At 49.7% G+C, this 22,355-nt stretch overlaps 1 protein-coding gene, 1 long non-coding RNA gene and 1 pseudogene across 2 annotated transcripts in view; 1 reads left to right on the top strand and 2 right to left on the bottom strand.

Annotated features, from left to right (window-relative positions):
* Positions 1-766: 766 nt before the first annotated feature.
* LOC147997005 (uncharacterized) lies at positions 767-20,080 on the bottom strand. The gene is made up of 3 exons (XR_015652723.1): positions 19,978-20,080; positions 4,643-4,771; positions 767-2,152 (listed from the first exon to the last, which is right to left on the bottom strand). It is a non-coding gene; the product is annotated as an uncharacterized LOC147997005 (long non-coding RNA).
* Positions 9,652-9,958, bottom strand: LOC147997006 (large ribosomal subunit protein eL39-like; annotated as a pseudogene).
* Positions 20,081-20,347: 267 nt separating the features above from the next.
* The window catches only part of Muc6 (mucin 6, oligomeric mucus/gel-forming), a gene marked incomplete in the record, with an annotated part of 28,133 nt that continues 26,125 nt past the window's right edge, over positions 20,348-22,355 (top strand). Inside the window, 1 exon segment of the mRNA NM_001446951.1 lies at positions 20,348-20,489. Coding sequence (NP_001433880.1) covers positions 20,432-20,489 — 58 coding nt within the window.

The following is a 22,355-nucleotide window of genomic DNA, read 5'->3' as shown; positions in this document are numbered from 1 at the left end:
TGAGTTTCAGCCTGAGAAGGCAGAATGTTCTGAAAGCAGCTGGTGAGTACGCTTCATGTCACCAAGGTGTGCCCTTCACCATGATGAGCAAAACAAACTTTGAGACAGGGTCAAACCATGTATCCCTGTGGCCTCTTGCCACAGTCCTCACACCTCGTTTCGCTGCTAGAACTACTGGTGTAAGTCACCACAAGTGACAAAAAACTGACATTTTAGTAGTTAGGTATCTTATTTCTGTGTATGTCTGAGTGTGGCTCTACATACATGTGTGCGTACCTGCAGAGGCCAGAAGAGGGCACCAGATCCCCTAGAGCTAGAAGGTGTTATGTATGTGATCCAGCCAGTGTGAGCGCTGGGAACTAAACTTGGGTCCTCTGTAAGGGCAGTATATGCTCTTAACCACTGAACCTTCTCTCCAGCCTCCAAAATCAAAAATTCAGAAGAAAGAAAAGCCATTTTAAATAATTAATAAATAAATACATAAAATGCAAAGTGGCCAGCCATCAACTGAGATCCACAGAGGGAGCACGCGGAAGAGGGGCAGTTCTGTCACATGGACACTGTAATGGAGTCAGTGGCCTTACTGTCCCTAAGATAGAGTAGGACACTGCAGCATACAATCTCCTCGACCTCAGGACCCTGGAGTACACGGGTAAGACCTTAATATTTTTCCCTATTTTACATTTAAACAGAAAATTGCAGAATGTATCATTCACTTCAATGAATAGTGAGTACATTCTGCACCGACACACATAAAACACTCTCATGAAAGAAGTAATAATTTTATTTTCCAAGACAAGACTGCTGAGGAGCTGAGAGTAATAGTGCCCTTGTTTTGTTTGGGGGTTTTGTGTTTCTAAGGCCGGGCTTCCACCCCAGGCAGCGGGGTCCTTTCTCAGTGTGTATGCCATCTACCAGGACACAAGGCCTTGTGGGAAGGGTGAGAGGAAGTGCACTTCGCCCAAGTCCGCAGTGGGAAGGACCCTTGAACACCTCTTAGGTCATCGAGGAACCCCATGAGCCGATCTCACCTCGGAGAGGTCCCACATACTAACACGGCCTGCACGCGGCGTGCTGACAGTCACCAACATCATCATTCTCCCCTCAGAAAGTCTTCAGGCTGGGAAGGCATCATGGTGCGGAATTCATGTTTTCTCTAGGAAGCATCTATTAATCATACCACTAGGGCCATCAGCTGTCCTCACTGTGAGAAAGACCTTCTTCCAAGGAGCTGGATATGCACAATCTGTCCACTACAGCAAGAGTCTCTTCCATCCCAACCCAGTCCCATGAACCCCAGGTCACTGCACTGGTGCTCACACTCCAGAGCCCAAAGGAGAACAAAACGCTCCGTGATATTTGTGGAGACACCAAGACATGCCACCTTCCTGTGTTCTGTCCCTATGACCATGGGAGGTCAAGGGATCTGCCTTGTGGTGGGGACACAGGAATCAGGCCAGTGGTTTCTCATCCTACTTTGAAAAGACTTTGGTGCTCAAGTCCTCCCCTGAAGGCAGAAGGACCCCAGAGAGAGTTGTGGAACAGCATGTCACTCGGGAAGATAATCAGGACAATTCACTGGGTGAATGTCTGTCCTTAGGTGGACACTCAGCCCAGTTGCAGCCAGGGGAGAGCCGGGAAAAAGTATTGTAATTCCCACTCTGGCCCTCTTTCAAAACTGGGAGCAAGAGTGGCCCCGGTGATCATCCTGTATTTCATCCAAGAAGGCAGACACAGGAGAAACACGGCCCAAGACAAGCTCCTGACCTCTGGTCCCACCTTAGAGGACTGCCTTTCTATGTCCCGGCAGCCTCTCCAGGCTGGGACCCACGTGTAGAGGAGAGAAGCAGGCGCACCCCCACCCCCAGGCTTCTGAAGAAGCTTGAGGGCTGGCAGGCAACTCTTTCAAGGAACAAACAAGGCCAACAGCTGCAGGCTAGGCTGGGAGGAAAGTCCACCAGGAGGGTCAGCTATCCACGCCAGGGCTTCACCCCACCCAGGTTTATGGCCAGGTCCTGTTGCAGGCACAGGTCCAGCATCACCACCCTTCCTCCTGCCGGCATCTTCCAGGAACCGTAAGGCAGGAGGCACCAAGATTGGGAGTCAGGAGGATTGGCAGGAAAGGGAATGTGACTCCCAGCAGACCTAAGAGCTGCGGTGACAGAAAAGAGAGTTAAATAAAGCCCTAACACATGTCCTTCCCGTTCTGGGCTCGCTGGACAGGGCAATGATTATAGTGGTGGAACAGAACTGGACACACTGAGTATGTGGCTGTCCATCTGCCCTGAGGGTGTAGTATGCTCTCCTCTCTCCAGTAGGAGAGAGAGAAAGGATGCAGATGCAGGAGGATGAGTTTGGGGATTGCCAGGGGACTTTGTTTGTTTGTTATTTGTATTTTGAGACGGGATCTCTCTATTATGTAATTCTGACTGTCCTGGGACTGGGTATGAAGATCAGACTGGCCCACCTGCCTCTGCCTCCTGAGTGCTGGAATTAAAGGCGTGCTCTACCACAACTGGCTTGCAGGGAACTTTAAACATGGAAGTAAAAATATGGTCAAGGGTCAGGGCTTGGGGACAGGGGAGACTTGAGAACCGGAGTATTTGTGGTCAAGAAGTTTATGTAGGATGTGTTTTCTTTTAGGGGCTTTTTTGGTTTGGGGGGGTGGTTTTTGGTTTTCTTTGTTGGGTTTTGTTGGCTTTGTTTTGTTTTGAGAAGGGGTTTCTCTGTGCAGCTTTGGCTACCGTGGAACTTGCTCTTTAGACCGTGTTGGCCTCAATCTCATAGAGATCCACCTGCTTCTGCTGATTAAAGATGTGAGCCATCATCTCTGGGCTGTAGGATGTGTTTTCAAGGCAGAGTTAGGCTGATCTGTGAGAGTAAGGCCTTGGGCTCAAGGGTCTGGGGAGATGCTGGAGCCTGACCCTGCAGGACAGGGCACTGAATGACACAAACTGAGAGCTGAGGAATTGGACATCCATTTCTACACCCGCAGGGCTGTCCCATACTACTTTCAAACAATCTGCCTGTTACCTCCCAACCCTGAAGGGCCTTCAGTCCTTTTCCCTGGACGAGTGTCACTGGCTGCACCCAACTGTCCACTCCCTTCACTGGGGGGCCTACAGGGTCACCAGTGGAGACCAGCTACCTTGAAAGCAATCAGAGCAGGTACTGGACGTCTAGGTAGCCTCTTCTGGCCCTGCAGGTAGATTCAATAGAAAGTGAAAGCACTGTAGACATCACTTCAGAGCCATCTCTCTGCCCAGGTAAGGGACCTGGGGAAGCCACTTCCTCCATGCCCGGTGTCAGCTGCAGGAAGGATGCATGGTTTTCACGACCACCACTACCCAGCGGCCTCTGCCACCGAGCAGGGAGGGAAGCAGACACTGCTGGTGGCTTAGGGCCCCAGGGCCCCAGTGGCTCTTCAAGGATCCCTCACCCTCTGCCTGCTGTAATCACCTGGCTCCAGAGGGCTTGCCTGGAGTGATGGTCTGGGGTGAGGGCAGGATTAACCTGCCACTCTGACACCCCTAGATACACCTTAGTGTTTGAAAAGTGTGCAGAGCCCTGAAACCCCAGCCATGAATGGGGTGCCTGAAATCTGCATACCAGGCCAGCACCCCAGCCTCTCAGAAACCTTGATGTCCCTGCCATAGGCCTGAGGGCCCAGCAGGATGACAACAGGGTTTTCATACCCCTGGTGGAGGGGGTCAAATGGTTAATCAATGGGAGACCTGTGGGCACAGTTGGTAGCTTGAACACTACCACAAGGGTTGTGATCAGGTCTGAGCCGGAAGATAAGACAGGAGGGAACAAACAGACTTGGGTGGAGACTGTGTTGGGGTGTGGGTAGCAACCAGCATGATGTCTTCTTGTGAGCTCCCAAAGATGCTAAAGAAAGCTTGTCCCTACCTTCAGTCCTCAGGGTGTGGGGCTAGACCTAAAGCTGAGAAGGGAGGGACCACACGCCAGCTTCCTGCTGGGCTTCCTGAGTCAACAGTCTAGGGCATGCATGGCCTTTTCTGGAATTGACCAATAGAGACCATTGGAGAGACTGACCTGGGTCAGGTTGGCTGGACTCTTCTCCCCAATGGAGCCTCCAGAAGGCCCTGGAGATAGTCCTGCCTAGCACTAGGAAGGCAGGCAAAGACAGGCTCTGGTCACCAGAGCTTGACAAACTCCCTCCTCTCTTTCTTCCTTGTCTAATTCAGGTTTTCCTATCTGAATCCACGGTTTCCTTACCCCACCCACGCCAGGCCTAGTCAAACCTGAGGCTAATGATGCATGAACTGTGGAAGATTCCAGAGAACATCATATCAAGATGCCGACAGCTGCCAACAGGTGGCACCTGGTGTCCACACTACGTCCCAGAGGAGGGCTGGGCCTAAGCTGACTTAGGGAGAAGTTCTGTCTTATGAGTCTCAGTCACCTCTGAACACACCAGGCTCCATTATGGCACATTCTAGAACAGGCCGAACTAGTTTAGGATTTTAGAAATCTGAGCTGTGGGAGCTGACTGGGCATAGCTGAACAGGCAAGGGGGACACAGGTGTGTGTGGGCATATGTAAATTCACAGAGCTTGCTATCCAGTTTAAACACATTATACCTTGGATTAGTTTTCCTACCACTGTGACGCAGTACCTGAGATGAACGATTTACAGAAAGAAGGATTTGTCTTGGTTCGTGGCCTCAGAGGGCTCAGGCCAGTCGCTTGTCCCACATCATGGTGGCAGCAGCAGTTGGTGGACCAAGTTCTAATACTCATGGAAACTGAGAAACAGAGAGAAAATACAGAACCAGAAAGCAGATGTAACCTTCAAAGCCAGTGTGACAGTTTGTATATGCTCGGCCCTGGGAGTAGCACTATTAGAAGGTGTGGCCCTGTTGGAGTAGCTGTGTCACTGTGGGCATGGGCTTTAAGACCCTCACCCTAGCTGCCTGGGAGACAGTATTCTGCTAGCAGCCTCCAGATGAAGATGTAGAACTCTCAGCTCCTCCTGCACCATGCCTGCCCGGATGCTGCCATGTTCCTGCCTTGATGAAAATGGACTGACCACTGAACCTGCAAGTCAGCCCCAATTAAATGTCCTTATAAGAGTTGCCTTGGTCACGGTGTCTGTTCATGGCAATAAAACTCTGACTAAGACAGTCGGCCACCCTCCAGCTATGCCCTATTTTGAGTTTCCAGCACCTTTCAAATAGCTCCATGAGCCTTGTGGGGTGACCCTTCCTATTTAAACCACAACATAACTAGATAACCAGAGAAAATATATGTGTGTGTATGCATGTGCATGGGTGTGTGTGTGCACACTAGGAGAGAGGAGAGAAGCCTCTCTCTCTTTCTCTGTGTGTGTGTGTGTGTGTGTGTGTGCGCGCGCGCGCGCGTGTGTGTGTGAATGTACGTGTAACTAAGGTGCCTGAGTATGTTAGTACATGTTCTCATAAACATGAGAATGACTGCCACTGTCCCTGCTGCCCACTCTGAGGTCTTCTTGCAGTAGGAGCAAGCACAACAAGCCCCCCAGGCACTGACCACATTCTAGTTTGCTTTCTCCTGCTGTGATAAACACAGTGACCAAAGCCAGCTGAGCTTGGCCTTAAGGTTACATTGTCATCATCAAACTGAGCCAGAACAGGGGTTGGGAATTTAGCTCAGTGGTAGAGCTAGCAAGCGCAAGGCCCTGGGTTCGGTCCCCAGCTCCAAAAAAAAAAAAAAAAAAAAAGATGTGCACAAACTGAGCCAGAACAAGGCCTGCTCTCCTTGATGTGCTCAGCTTGCTTCTTATACCCAGTGGTGGCCCCACCCACAGTGGGCTGGACTCTCACATCAATCATCAATCAAGAAAATGCCCTTTTCAGACTGATCTGATGGCAGCACTTTCTCTGTTAAGGTTTCCTCTTCCCAGGTGACCCTAACCTGTGTCAAGTTATAAAGCAAAAACCTGACCATCACAGTTCCCCTCATTCATAACTCCTTAGAGGTGCACCTCGCTGCCCATCCTCTGGAAACCAGATGTGCAGCTTCCCTCACAAGGACCAGGAGCACCTAAAGAAGGTCCCAAGTGAAAATATGCAAAAAGTCCCATCCTTACTCCTTTCTGTCTAGAGCTTCAATTGCGTTAGGTGCCTCCCTGGCCTTGTTATTTGTCTCTTTTTAAATTTTTTAAAGATTTTATTTATTTATTTATTTTTGGTTTTGTAAGACAGGGGCTCACTTTGTAGTCTTGGCCAGCCTAGAACTGGCTATGTAGACCAGTCTGGTCTCGAACTCCTAGAGATCCGCCTACCTCTGCCTCCCAAGTGCTGGAATTTAAGGTGTGCACCACCACATCTGGCCTGTTTTTTTTTTTTTAATTGTGTGTGTGTGTGTGTGTGTGTGTGTGTGTGTGTGTGTGTGTGTGTGTTATGATCCTGAGTTCAGATACTGCAGAAGTCAAAAGAAGGTGTTGGATCTCCTGGTGTCAGCACAAGCAGTCGTGAGGCCCCTGATGTTGGTGCTAGGAAATGAACTCAGGTCCTCTGCAAGAGCACTGTGGGGGCTGGAGAGATGGCTCAGTGGTTAAGAGCACTGACTGCTCTTCCAGAGGTCCTGAGTTCAATTCCCAGCAACCACATGGTGGCTCACAACCATCTGTAATGGGATCTGATGCCCTCTTCTGGTGTGTCTGAATTTACAGTGTACTCATACATATACATAAAATAAATAGATATGTCTTTTAAAAAAAAAAAAAAAGCAGTCTATGCTCTTAATCACTGAGCCATCTCTCAAGACCCTGTCTTTAAGGTTTGTTTTTCACATGAGTGTTTCACCTACATGTGTGTACATGTACCATGTCCATGCATAACACCCTTAGAGGTCATAGGTGGGCACTGGATCCCCTGGAACTAGAGTTACGGATGGTTGTGAGCTGCCATGTGGGTGCTGGGAATTGAACTCAGGACCTCTGCAAAAGCAGCCAGTGCTCTTAACCTCTGAGTCATCTCTCCAGCCCTGTCACTCTTCTATCTTTTTTTTTTCCAGAGCTGGGGACCGAACCCAGGGCCTTGCGCTTGCTAGGCAAGCGCTCTACCACTGAGCTAAATCCCCAACCCCCACTTTTCTATCTTAATTGTCTTTCAAATTTACTTTTGCAGTATTAGGGATCAGGCCCAGGGTGTTTCTCGAGTGCCAGGCAAGCCAAGCACTCTGACTTCTGAGCTACCTCTTCAGCTTGGAAAGATTAATGATTAGACAGGCAACAGCAGAATAGCCTAATAATTTCGAGTCTTAATTAATATCAGATCAGAGGGTTGGGGATTTAGCTCAGTGGTAGAGCGCTTGCCTAGGAAGCGCAAGGCCCTGGGTTCGGTCCCCAGCTCCGAAAAAAAGAACCAAAAAAAAAAAAAAAAAAAAAAATCAGATCAGAAACAGCTATGGGGAAAATGCGGAAGGGAAGGGAGGAACCACAGCCCATCAGAGCTGATAGTCTGTTGTGCGATGTTCAGGTGTCTCTGGAAGTAGACTGTGGTGTGAGACATGTGTAGGACTCTTAGAGTCCAGAGACTAAACTTCGATAATAATAACAAAATCGAGAAGTCTGATGTGACGCACCCGTAATTGCAGCACTTAGGAGATGGAGCCCAGAGGGTTAGCTCTGTAGAAGTCTCGGCTTGCTCTACAGCAAGCACGAGCTACACGACACACCACCTTGAAAAAAAAAAAAAACAAGCAGTGGTGGCACACACCTTTAATCCCACCACTCTGGGAGGCAGAGGCAGAAGGATATATGTGAGTTTGAGGCCAGCCTAGTCTACACAGCTAGAGACAGTCACTCTTGGAAACAAACAAACAGCAACAAAACCCAGCAAGTAAGCCCAGGCAGCAATGTGCCCACCTTTAATCCCAGCCCTCAGGAGGCAGGGACAGGCAGACCTTTGAGTTTGAGGTCTACAGAGAAGTTTCAGGACAGCCAGAGTTACACAGAGGTCAGCAGCTAAGAGCACTGACTGCTCTTCCAGAGGACTCAGGTTCAATTCCCATCACCCACATGGCAGCTCAAAGCTGTCTGTAACTCCAGGATCCAACACTCTCACACAGACATCCATGCAGACAAAACACTAACGAATGTACAAATGAGGGGAAAGAAAGAAATGAATGTTACACAAGAAGGCAGAAGAGAGAAAGGGGTTCTTGCTTGTACTGCAGTCCTCACTTCACTTTTGCTCAGTACTACAGGGGAGGAAGTATAGAAGGGACAGAAAATCAACAGCAGGTGGCAGACTTGCCCTAGTCACACCAATAACACACAAGTTTTAAAAAAAAAAGTCGACCGGATCTGTAAGCTCACCACTGCATCAGTAATAATCAATAATAGCGCCAGGACTAGGAGCCTCCCCTTGAGGCATGTCACTAGACCTCCTTTCCCTCAGTCTCTTCTCCATTTTTGTCCCTGCAATTCTTTTAGACAGGAACAATTCTGGGTCAGAGTTTTTGACTGTGGAATGGCAACCCCATCCCTCCATTTGATATCTTGTCTTTCTACTGGAGGTGGGCTCTACAAGTTCCCTCTCCCCTGAACCCAGGGCCTTGCGCTTGTTAGGCAAGTGCTCTACCACTGAGCTAAATCCCCAACCCCCGGGTATTTCATCTAAGGTTCCTCCCTTCGAGTCCTGAGAGTCTCTCTCCTCCCAGGTCTCTGGTACATTCTAGAGGGATACACCATCTCCCACATCCCAAGGTTGCCTGTTTCCATTCATTTTGCTGGCCCTCAGGGCTTCACTCCTGTTTCCTCCCCCCAATATCTGGTCTTGTTCTCCTTTTCCCCTTCCTCTCCCTTCTCCCACCCTGATCCATCGCCCCCGCCCCCATTGCTTTCCTCTCCCTCCCAAGGGGGATTGAAGCATCCTCACTTGGGCCCTTCTGCTTGTTAACCTTCTTGAGTTCTGTGGATTGTCTCCTCGGTAGTCTGTATTTTTTTGGCTAATATCCACTTATTAGTGAGTATATAATACGCATGTCCTTTTAGGTCTGAGTTACCTCACTCAGGATATTTTCTAGTTCCATCCATTTGCCTACAAAACTCGTGCTGTTCTCGTTCTTAATAGCTGTGTAAATGAACCACATTCTCTGTATCCATTCTTCCGTTGTGGGACATCTGGGTTGTTTCCAGCTTCTGGCTATCACAAACAAGGCCCCTATGAACATAGTGGGCATGGTGGAGCATTTTTCTGGGTGTATGCCCAGGAGTGGTATAGCTGGATCTTCAGGTAGATCTATTTCCAATTTTCTGTGGAACCTCCAGACTGATTTCCAGAGTGGTTGTACCAGTATGCAATCCCACCAGCAAAGGAGGAGTGTTCCTCTTTCTCCACATCCTCGCCAGCATGTGCTGTCACCTGAGTTTTTGATCTTAGCCATTCCGACTGATATAAGGTAGAATCTCAGGGTCATTTTGATTTGCATTTCCCTGACCACTTTTTTTTTTTTTTTTGGAAGGTTCTTAATCTTTTTTTTTTTTTCTTTTTCTTTTTTTCGGAGCTGGGGACCGAACCCAGGGCATTGCGTTTGCTAGGCAAGCGCTCTACCACTGAGCTAAATCCCCAACCCCTCTTAATCTTATTACTGGACAAACACCCTAATTTAGACACGAGCAAGCCTCCGGGTTAAAAATGTTGAAATCCATCTGGTAGGACTGATGGACGACCACAATGAGTATAAACCCTCAGTCTTGCCATTGTATGAATCCTTACAGACCCAGCTTCCTTCTCCTCCATGTCTCCTCTTAGAGTTGTATCCGATTGTGTTCCCAGCTTTCATCCGAATCCACTGAGGAATAGGACGATTTTGCTTTTGTTTCTTGGGCAGGAATTGCTTGATTCTGAGAGTCTTGTGAGAAGACATGGCAAGAAGTCGAACCAGGCATAGTGCGCACAATGGCGGAGGAAAGGAGAAGAGAAAGACCAGGCTGTCCCTGATCACTTAAGACTTTGACGTTTCTTTAAGTGCTTCTCAGTCATTCGAGATTCCTCTATTGTGAATTCTCTGTTTAGTTCTGTACTCCATTTTTTTGATTGGGTTGTCTGGTAGTGTTGTTGTTGTTGTTGTTGTTGTTGTTGTTTTTGGAGGTTAGCTTCTCGAGTTCTTTATATATTTTGGATATTACATTAGCCCTCTGTTGGATGTGGGATTAGTGAAGATGCTACCATGTGCTTACAGACAGGAGCCTAGCATGGCTGCCCTCCAAGAAGCCCAACAAGCAGCTGACCAAGACAGATGCAGATACTTACACCCGACCAATGGACTGAAGCCAGGGACCCCTGTGATTGCAGTAGGGAAAGGCTGGAAGAAGTTGAGAAGGAGGGCAACTCCATAGGAATATCAGCAGTCTCAACTAACCTGACCCCCGAGATCTCTCAGACACTGAACCACCAACCAGGCAGCCTACACCAGCTGATATGAGGCCCCCCGGCATAGGTACAGCAGAGGGCTGCACCATCTGGACTCAGTCAAAGAAGTTACACCTAACCCTGGAGAGACTTGAGGCCCCAGGGAGTGCGGAAGCCTGGAAGGGTGGGGGTGGGGACATCCTCTTGGAGATGGGGGAGGGGGTGGGATGAGGAACTGTTGGAGGGCAGAACAGGAGGGGGATAATGACTGGACTGTAAAAAAGATTAAAGTAATTTTTTTTAAAAACATGAAAAAATTCATGATTTAATCTTAGTAAGTGGCACCTATCAAGAAAAAATTTCATTTCCTTTTTTATATTTTTCAATTTATAGAGTACGGGTTTTTAGAGTGTGGCTTTGTGTTTCTTTGGATTTCCTCATGACTGTTTGTTATGTCTCCTTTTTCATTTCTGATTTTGTTCATTTGGGTCTTCTCCCTCTGCCTTTTAGTTAGTTTGAATAGGCTTGGCCGATCATAATGATTTTGCCAAAGAACCAAATTTTTATTTCTTTGATTCTTCATAATTTGAAATTCATTGTTGATGTTTGTATTTTATTGGTTTCAGTCCAGGGTTTATTATTAAAATAAAAACTAAAAAGGATCAGATCAAAAGGTAAAATTATGCTATAGGGCATCTAAACTCACTATGGCAGCCCAAGTGGTGGTGTGCATCTGGAACCTCGGTACTATGGAGTCTGAGACAGGAGGATGGTAAGTTCAAGGCCAGACTAGGCTGTGTAGCCAGGGCACCTCAAAAAAAAATAAATCATAGATAAATCCTAATTAAAGGATAGAAGAGGATCTGTCACGCTGATGACGGTCAGAGTCCAAGGCTATTCCATACTCAGCCTGGGATATCCTGCCCTACTTGGGCTACTTGAGATGCTGCCTCAAATCCACTGCTCTAACAGAAAAGTTAGACTGATCCTCTTTCTGCTATAAGAGCCAATATTAGGGGTTGGGGATTTAGCTCAGTGGTAGAGCGCTTGCCTAGGAAGCGCAAGGCCCTGGGTTCGATGCCCAGCTCCGAAAAAAAGAACCAAAAAAAAAAAAAAAAAAGCCAATATTAACATCAGGCAAAACAGATTTGCAAGCAATGGTGTTACCATGAGCAAAGAAGTCTACGTAATAATGACATGACGGCCAAAGACGTGTGGCCTCCGGGGAGCTCTTAGCCCCAGTATTCAAGAAACACTGGTAAGTCAGACTCTGCCAAGCTGAAGAGCAACTGCTCTGTGAAAGATGTGAGTATCGTAAAAAAGAGAGGCTGCAACCCCAATAAGCTTGCAGCTAACAGGACTGGAAGGACTGAGTTGAAAGCTCAGGAGGTACAGTGATTGCCTTGCACGCATGAGGCTTGAGTTCAATGTGCATGTGCACACACGCACACGCACACGCACACATACACACACAAGCACACATACACGCACATACACACACATACACACTCACATACACACACATGCACACACATGCACACACTCACACACACATACCACACACATACATACACACACACTCACATACACACACACATATACACACATGCACACACACACGCACACGCACACGCACACGCACACACACACATACACACACAAGCACACATACACGCACATACACACACATACACACTCACATACACACACATGCACACACACATACACACATACACACATGTACACACACATGCACACACTCACACACACATACCACACACATACATACACACACACTCACATACACACACACATATACACACATGCACACACACACACGCACACGCACGCACACACATACACACACAAGCACACATACACGCACATACACACACATACACACTCACATACACACACATGCACACACACATACACACATACACACATGTACACACACATGCACACATACACGCACATACACACACATACACACTCACATACACACACATACACACATGTACACACACATGCACACACTCACACACACATACCACACACATACATACACACACACTCACATACACACACACATATACACACATGCACACACACATGCACACACACACACACATAAGCATATGTGCATGCACCTAAAGAACTTCTAAGTGAACCACAGTTAAATAACCCAATCCAAAGATGGACTAGGGATTTGAAGCACTTCATTGAAGAAATAGATTCAGAAAATAATTGACAAAAAAAAAAAAAAAAAAAAACAGAGGCCGGGGAAGCCCACTGAAAGTACATAGCACTGCACACAGTGGGACTGTGGACTGCCATGCTGTAACTCTGCACACAGTGGGCACTATAGACTGCCCTTCCACAGCACCACACGTAGTGGGCATTGTGGTCTATCACATGGCATCGCTGACTAGGAAGTTGTGAAGAGCCTAGGAGTCTCTCATGTCCCCAGTGGGACTCAGTCCAAAGACACCAGCGACACGGCCATGGCAAACTCAATCATGGCAAGGAGTAAGCACCTGAGACTCTTCCCACACGCTCCCAACAGCCCACTTAAGGTTAACTCAAGCTGGAGACAGGCCAAGAAATCAACAAAGGAGGAGAGCATACACCAGGCTCTCAAGGTGACCTGGGACACAGGAACATGGACATTACGTTTATTCTCTTTTCGTGGTTTTATAGTTACATTTTTAATTATTATTCACTGTAAGGCAGGCGAGCCATAGCGTTCATGGGGAGGTCAGAATACGTCTTTTGGGAGTCTGTGCCTTCCTTCCACCATGCCTGCCAGAGTTCAGACTCAGTTGTCAGGATCCCATGAGCATTTTACCTACTGAACCATTTTGCTGCCCCTGGACATCACATTTCTTCTCTTCCTTGGTACTGAGAACGGAACCCATGGGCTCACGCATACTGGGCTGACACTGTGCCACTGCGCTGGATTCCCAGGCCTAAGCATTTCATTTCTAAGGCCAGTCTCAGCCTTGCTCAATCTGACACTGGGCAGGAGAGGCTAAAGGCCCTGTTTCCCCAGGACCCCAGAATTCCACCTGTTCCCATAGAGTCTCTCCGTGACTCAGCCTACATCAGGCTACAACCGACTACCGCCAATGTCTACAGCCCTTCTGGGCCCAGAGCTCCCCTCTTGACTGCTGCCTGCCTATGCCACACCCACCTTCCCCTTCCCACTGCCTGGGATGCTCCTTAAGTTCCTGAGGATTGCACTGGTCTGTGGTAGCCATGCTTCTCAGGAGAGAGGCCACAACTTTCCAGAAATTCCCTGCAGGATCTGCAGCCTCAGGCTGTGGCCTCTGTGCTACGGCCTCTGTGCGTGTCTGTTTACCATGCTATTAACAGAGCCAACATATTGTTCTCAAACTCCACCGAGACACCTTACCTAGACCCCATGTAAGCACACACTGCCCCCTTTATTCCCATGACTAGTTTGAAGCCCCTTCACCACTGTCAGCCCTCAGGCTCACTTCACCCATTTCTCCCAGTTGACTCTAGGTCCAGGACACCCTTGAATATCAGCTCCTGGCCAGGCCTGGCCTCCACAGTCATGGCTCTGCCTCAGATGGTGTAACTCTGGGCTACTGTTGTTCTGCTCTGAAATGCATCTGACTTAGGTTTCTGGGGCCCTGCTGGATCCCTAACATTATCTGTGACAGAGACCAAAGATATCTGAAGAGTAGTGCCCTCGTAGCTTCCAGCTCAACACCTGATCTCTAGCTTCCAAAGTCACCCACTCACAGTCTAAGACCCTCCTGCACTTCTGAAAGCCCCCTCTGCAGCTCCCAGCAGCGGGGACATCTGCACTGAGTCACGTATGCCACAGGTGCTCGCATGGCAGAAGGTAGCCCAGGAACCCAAAGCCTGACAGGTATTAATCCACAGTGCCACTTGGGACAGCCCAGGGGCCAAGCCTTGTGTCCTTGCCAATCCCCTATCTGTGTTTCACTCAACATCCGCTGGATCTGCACTAAAGTGGGGGCAGGGCAGCTTGGCCAGGGCTTTCTGGCAATCCCAAACTGCTTCCTGCTTGCCAGGCTGAGGGCACCTTTACATGTGGCCTGGAAGCTGGGATTATGTTAACACTGGCCAGGGTTGGATGCCGCTCATCCTTCCAGATTCTGAACTCTCCCCGGGTGCCTGTGCGATTTTAGGTTATCTATTGTGAGCAAGACTGAGGGATCACTGCCCTGGAAGGCTTGTTGAAGCATCCAGGTAATGGAAAAAGACCCATTAAGGGCTTCTGTCAGTCAGGTCCAAGGCTCCCCACCCTCCTGCAAGAAAGAAAGGTATGAGGAAGTCCAGCATAGGACTCACAGGTGTAGTGTGCCCCCTAACTGAAGGGACAGCTGAGCAAGAAGCCTTCCTGTCAAAAGGTGGGTATCTCAGACCGGAAGTGTAGCTCAGTTGGTAGAATCCTCACCTAGCATGGACAGAGCCTTGAATTTGAGCCTCGGCATCTCATAAATCAAATATGGTGGCCCCCTAGTAATCTCAGCCCCTAGGAGGTGGAGAATGGTTCAGGTTATCCTTGGATGCATAGCAAGTCAACACCAGCATGGGCTGCATCAGACCAGATCTTAAGAGGAAAAAAGAAAAAAGGAGGAAGAAAAAAAGGAGGAAGAAGAGGAAAAAGAGGAGGAATATAAGGAAGAGAAGGAAGAAGAAGATAAGGAGGAGGTGGATGTGCAGCCACAGGCACCCTCATCCCAGGGTAAGACCTATCAGCTTCCTGGGATCCAGGTCCACCTACCATCCCTTTCTGATGCCACCCTAATTATCTGGGGTCCCTCCATTAAGCACAAATACAGGACTTCCATGAACAAAAAGGACTAAAGGCCCCCAGCAGGGGGAGCACGATAATGAGCTCTCCACCGATTTCAGAACACAGTTCCTCACCACCCAGGTAGGACCTACATCGGGCACGCAGTTCCCTGCCAAGGCTGGAGGCCAGGGCCCATGTCCAGAGGAAGGGGCTGACCACAACCAAACCCCAGACCATGAACCAAAGCCTGATCATGTAAGTGGTGGAGTCCGGGTACTTTGCCAGGTAGAAACTGAGGAACAGTCGCTGAAGGGGCTGAGGAGGCCACACCTACCCCTCTAGCTGTGGAGCCCTGGCCATAGCAGGAGATTTGCTGACTTCGTTGTTACCTCATCAGAATTGACTCCAGAGCTCAGAGTAAATTCTTCAAGAGCCAGAGAAACAACAGTTGTCTAGAGTAGGAGACTAGAGGCCAGGAGTGAGTTATGATCTTGGACATTCTGTTCCAGCAGTGGGGCCCCAGAACAGCATGGTCCAGGTAGGAGTACCAGCCAGCAGGTTCCTGCACCAGGGCTTGCAGGGCCCTGGAGAAGGTAGACCATGAATGCTTCATCTTCTATGGACTCCCAAGGCCACTGGGAGGCCAGGACTCATGAGAATTAGGGTGGGTGTAGATCACCAGTGAACCTTGGAGGGCAGGAGAGGGAAGAACAGCCCTTCTGAGAAATCCAGGTTCCCCTGCCCCCAGTCAGTCCAAGGCTGACTTCCACCTACTACACACAGGACATAGCAGCTATGGCAGGCATGGCTCCGGCTCGAAAGCTTGAAACCCCTCAACAACTTGTGTCCAGGGTCACTGTCTCCCCACAACATAAGGACCTATGAACCTGCCCTGAAGTTCTCTGACCACCAAAGTTTCAGAGCCCACCCCAAACCTTCAAGAAACATCAGGGGGCTGGGGATTTAGCTCAGTGGTAGAGCGCTTACCTAGGAAGCACAAGGCCCTGGGTTCGGTCCCCAGCTCCGAAAAAAAGAACCAAAAAAAAAAAAAAAAAAAGAGAGACATCAGGCCCGACAGATCCATCCTATATACCCAGTCCTTGGAAATCCAAAGCTACATCCTGCACTGAGAATCCACACTGGATGGTCAGTCCTGTGGCTCACAGTCAGGCCCCCCTCCAAGGATGGCTCAGCCACAGGGGAGAACCCCTACTTCTGGGGTGGACATGTTTCACAAACCCTCCCCAGTTCTCATTGATAATGCAGTGGAACTGGGAAGACACCAGCCCCTCCCTTGGGGAATGTCACACCTGACCCAGGTGGGCCCAGCAGTCAGGGACAGGTGGTCCAGATGGGCTGATCAATATGTCCACTCCTGTACCTTTATGAATGAGGCTGAGCAAACCCAGGGTTTGGGGCTTCTTGCTAATGACAGGAGTGAAGACCCAAGCATAGTGAAGAGCATCTCAAAGCACCTGTTAAACCCTACACCAAGGCCTTCTTTTAGCTGTGCAAGGTTCTGAGCCACCTCTCTCTAAACCAGTGGTTCTCAACCTGTGGATCACGACCCCTTAGGGTCAAACAACCCTTTCACTGGGGTCACCTAAGACCATCAGAAAACATAGATATTTACATTACGATTCATAACAGTAACAAATTGCAATTATGAAATAGCAATGAAAATAATTTTACGGTTGGAAGTCACCACATCATGAGGAACTGTATTAAAGGGTCTCGGCATTAAGAAAGTCAAAAACCACTGTTCCAGACACTGGGCTCTAGGACTAGATCTGGCTTGGGCTCCACTTCATAGCCAAATCTAGGTCCTGGCAGGCTACTGTCCAGGGCTTGGGCACACTGATGGATGTGGAGAGCAAGGGTCTGAGCTGGACGTGAGAATGGACAATCATACACTTGTCCAGCTGTAGGTTCCGCTTTCCTGGCCCGCCAGCGGGACCTGAAGCTTATCACTGTGATTGCTGCAGGAACAATGGCGCTCACACACTTAACTCCCGGTCAGAGCTATCTCAGCTGTCAGAGCTGTTTGTTCAGTGCATTTGCTCTCCCAAGTCAAAGGACAAAAACACTATTGAGCCGTGATTTCCCACCAATCAAGTGTGCTGCAGAAGGTGGGCCCTGATGCCCTGCTGTGGCCCCTCCTCAACAGGATAGAGCCATTGACCTAGGCAAGGGCAGTGCCACTCCCTGGAGCTACCTTTTAGCCACAGGCGTACGCAGCCTAGAAGATCCTGGAAGGCACACATACGTGTGCACATGCACACATCCCTGAAGATTGTTACACAAGCATAGCCAGACAGCCAAGCAGACACAAGGCTCCTAGCCACACAGGGTCATGAGCCCCTGCTACACAACTCCTCTGTGTTAGGGTCCATCCTGAGTCCCTCCTCACCTGCCCAAGCCCAGCTTCGAGAATGTAGCCAGAGATAGGACAAGTTCCAGTTGTGTCAGCCTGAGTGAAAGCTTCACTCTGTTCCTCAATTTCTCACTGAGTGAAGGCTGTTGGGTTTTAAGAAACTGCTAAGAGGGCAGAAGTGGTGGCTCAGCGGTTAAGAGCACTTACTGTTCTTCCAAAGGACCAGAGTTTGATTCCCATCACCCACATTGAGCAGCTTAACAACACTTGTAACTTGAACTCCAGTTCCAAAATTCAGACTCCTCTGGCACATGCACTCACATGCACATAACCTACACACGAATACACACAGAAATAAAGATAATGAAATCTAAGGGTGAGAGGGCACTCACTGTCACGACGAGAGGCTAGAGAAACAGTTCAGCCATTAGAGCACTTGTTGATGGCTCAGTGGTTAAAGGCTCTGGCTGCTCTTCCAGAGGAACAGGGTTTGATTCCTAGCACCCACAACCATATATAGCTCCAGTCCCAGAGAATCTTGCCTCCATAGGACCAGTCACATGCATGGTGCACACACATACATCCAGGCAAAGTAATCACACATAAAATAAAAATAAATAAATGCTTCTTAAAAAGGAGCACTTGTTGCTTTTGTCGGATAATTCAGGTTTATTTTCCAGCATCCACATGGCAGCCCACACCTGTCTGTAATGTATTCAGGTTCCAACCTTTGTCTAGCCTCTGCAGGTGCACACACACACACACACACACACACGCATGCACGCACGCACGCACGCACACGCACATGCACACACACGCACACACGGTAAATAGTGTATTAGAAAGATGGAAGGAAAGAAGGAAGGGAGGGAGAGGGGAGGAAGGGAGGATGGAGGGAGGGAGGGAGGGAGGATGGATGGATGGATGGATGGATGGATGGATGGATAAGGGCAGTAGGATCAGATACCCAGCAGCCCGCACATTAAGTGACCACTCCACCCACTGAGGCTAAACTCAGTTTCTATAAAGATCATGTTCTTTCTGTTTGGTTTGGTTTGATGTGGAGGAATTGTTGGGGGGGTTTTGGGGGGTAGGGTGCTAAAGTCAAACCTAGAGCCTCAGAGATGCTAGACGCACACTGTATTACAGTGCCACACTCAAGCCCAAAACATCCTGTTAATGCTTAGTTTATTTACAGAAAACAGCATCCACTGCTTTCTCACAGAGTCTGCTGGATATGCTCTGAGCCAACTAAGGACAGCATCTGAGAGCTCCCAGTGTGGGGGACTAGAGGAGATATGCTAGGTCCAAAGTAGGGGACTTGGCCTAGCTTGGCTGTGAGATACAGGCCAGACTGAAACAAGGCTAGAGTCAATACCAAACCTACAATGAACACAGGTACAAGGCTGATCCTGGTTCCTGCAGGGGTCCAAGAGTCACTGCTCAGCACTCACTGGCCCAGGAGTACCCAAGCCACCATCAGGAGATCCCTGTCCCTCACCTCAGGCTCCCAGTGGGACTGGGTGGACCCAGAAGCTCGCTGGATTCTGCCTCATCTCCTGGATGAGAGACGGTCTCAAGAAAGAGCCTGCCCTGCTCTTGCTCTCTTTTTTTCTTTTTTCTTCTCCCCCCCCCCCGCTCTCTTTTGCCCTTACTCTTCTCTTAAGCCCTCTTTGTCCCTGTCCTTTCTCTCCCCATTCCTCTGCCCCCTTCCCCCACGTGCTCATGGCCAGCCTCCTTTGCTTCTCCCCTCTTCTACTCTTCTTTCATTAAACCTTTCCACGTGGAAAAAAAAAAAAAGAAAGAAAGAAAGAACCTGCCCTTTCCTCACCCAAACCTTAACCCCAATTCTGGCCCTCAGTCTGACCTTTGTCCTACTAGCCCCTTAAAGGGCTGGCATGCACCCCCACCTTTACACACACACACACACACACACACACACACACACACACACACACACACACACACACTCCTCTCATATTCCCAGGATCCCATGTCCCAAGTAGGATTAGCCAGTTGTCTAAGGGCACCCACAGATCACTCAACCCATGAGATGCTGCAAAAGAGTAACTTCACGGGGTTGGGGATTTAGCTCAGTGGTAGAGCGCTTGCCTAGGAAGCGCAAGGCCCTGGGTTCGGTCCCCAGCTCCGAGAAAAAAAAAAAAAAAAAAAACCAAAAAAAAAAAAAAAAGAGTAACTTTACCCACAGAACAGGAGTACGGAGCACAGCAGACTGCATGGAACCACCTACCTCCCACCCCACCCCACCCCACCCCACCACCACCCAGTATACTGCAGCAGGACCTCTCCCCAAGTGGTCTTTTTCCTGGAAGGAAAACTCAAAATAAGTGAAGTTGATGCAGAAAATAAGTATTGGTTTGGTACCAGGATCAAGGTTGGAAACTGGATTGTCTGACCGGATAAGGAAGAGGCCCAGCCTACCTGACCTCCCGCTGGACCAGCCCCATCCCAGGCTCCAAGGTGTGTGGTATCCACAGTGAACTGGCAGTTAGGACGGGCTGTGGCAGGACCCACCCTGGCCCCCAGGACAGCCAGATGCAGGAGGTGCTTGTGGGCCCCTGGAGTGTGTGTGTCAGCCCCCAACTGGGAGTGGGAAGATAATGGGGCCACAACCGTTGCAGAATTTTCCAAAGTCTGAGTCTTGATAAAGCAGAACCCAATATCCTGTTTGGCCACCGCTGTGCCAGGCAGGCGGTGGTGATCACAGGCCTGGAGTATGGGGCACACGTGGGTGCGGTAGGGGGAGGGCACCCCACCCCTATATAGGCTTGGGAGAGCTAGACGCTCAATCACAGCAGAGGCAGCAGCAAGACTGCCTGAGCGTCCAGCAGGAGACCAGGGCTGGTGGTCACCTCTCTGCTCCAAGAGCGCCACCATGCTCAGGGTCGGACACCTGCTGCTGTTGCTGCTCTTCAGGGGACCCCTAATCAATGGTGAGTAGGCAGTGACCAGTGCCCAGGGTGGTCTGAATACCCAATGCCTTCCATAGGTCCCTGTGCATGGGGAAGTTCTCAGGTCTTCTTGTCTCATTGACTGCCTAAGGCAGGCTGGCCATATTAATGAACACTGATGAATGGGAGGTAGGAGGGGCCCAGCGAAATGCTCAAACCTGTTCACCTCCTGTGAGCTGGGTATGGTAGCCAGGAAAGGAATGGGCTCAAACCTGAACTAGAATGGGGGTCCCTCTTGCACAGTCTCAGCAGTTTTGGTGACAGTTAGCAATAGGACAGACATGATACTCCTTTTCTCTCCCCATTGGCTCTGGCCCTGGGAGCTCTTGGAGAGGCTGAGGTATGTGGGGGCAGGCAAGTGTATCACCCCAACAAAGTCTTTGGTGCTGGACCCAAAGTTCCCGGGCAGAATTCAGGTTCCACTATTCTTCACCTCGCTCACTAACAGAACTGTAGGACTGGCTCCAGGTCTCAACTTCCCCTTCTGCATACGTCGTAGGAAGACATCTTGTGTCACCGCAGCCCACAGCTCTGTATGCCAATTGGAGCTATCAGGGACTTCCCCTAGGGAGATGGACCATATAACACCCACCCTTAGAGTAGACCCAGCCTTTGGGCAAGGGTGCTAGGTGGGTCTCAGATTTGGAAAAATGTGATGCGCCTCCCATCAGGCTACTCTGCTCCTCTCTCCAGCAATCTCCTCCCCACTGCATAGGGCCAGCTGTTCACACCAAAAATAGTCCTGAAAGTCATAAAGCAACGTCTATGGGTCCTACCAGGTCACCGTGGACCCTGCCTTGCCCCTTACTCAGCATGCCTGGCAGGAATAGAAGGGGGAGCCTGGAACCAGGTCCCCTGGGCCTATAGCCAGGATAGGAGAGTAAGCCAAGGGAGGGCCTACTAGGAAAGGCCTAGCGGGAACCAAGGCTGAAGTCTGGGGAACTGTGTTGGGCTGCTCCTATAACAGTGTTTGAGCATCACCTCTGTGCACCCTAGCCGGAGGGCGGAAGTGAAGAGTATGAGGTCAGACTCAGGTGGGGCCTGAGGCTACAGAAGCTGGGAAGGAGACAGATGCCTGAGGGAGTCGGGTTAACTGGAGACAGGAGAGGCCACTCAACAAGCCCAGGAGTCCCCATTGGCAATGGCTGAGCTGCAGGTGGTCCCAGCAGGAGGGGCAGTGGTGCTGGTGGTCTCCTGGATATCTTCAGAAGGACCTCAGTTAGAGGCCAACTCAGACTAAAACAGGGACGCCAGGCCCATTAGGCTGGGGTCAGAGAGAGGGAAGACTTGTCAGGAGAGGGAGACAGGGGACAGGAGCCCCTTAGAGCACAATAGACAAAAGGGGGAGGGATAGAGCCAGACCCAAGTCTGGGGTCAAGAGGACAGGAGCTGGGTCTATGCCATTCACATCACATAGAATGGCCAGTGTCTCCGTACTGTCTGGAAGAGAGAGAAACCTGAGCTACAGAGGCTGTTGCCCAGGGAGGCTGCCCATTCTCCATACCCTCAAGGATCGCTCGACAGAGGCAGATGCTCCTGACTTCCCTAGACATCACTTTAGATCTTCCGTTCCCACCGCCTGCTGGGTCCTGAGGTGATGCACGGGCATTCACCAGGCTGGGGCTCAGAGGACAAACCCATCAAGGATGATAGTGTGGTGGAACAGCTTGAGATAACAGTCCCAGCCATACAGATCTGGATACCACCTCCTTTGCCAGCCTAAGTCCCTGGAAGCTGAAACATCCAAAGACACACGAGAGCCATCAGCATCTGCATCCCTATTGACCAGAGTACCAGAAGCCCAGTGGTCCAGGGTGCAGGAAGGAGGGAGCTGCCACATCTCAAAAC

The sequence above is a fragment of the Rattus norvegicus genome, chromosome 1, assembly GCF_021556685.1.
Source record: "Rattus norvegicus strain SHRSP/BbbUtx chromosome 1, alternate assembly SHRSP_T2T, whole genome shotgun sequence".
NCBI lineage: Eukaryota > Metazoa > Chordata > Mammalia > Rodentia > Muridae > Rattus > Rattus norvegicus.
Note: the sequence above shows the minus strand (reverse complement) of the source record. Positions and strands in the feature narration are given on the sequence as shown.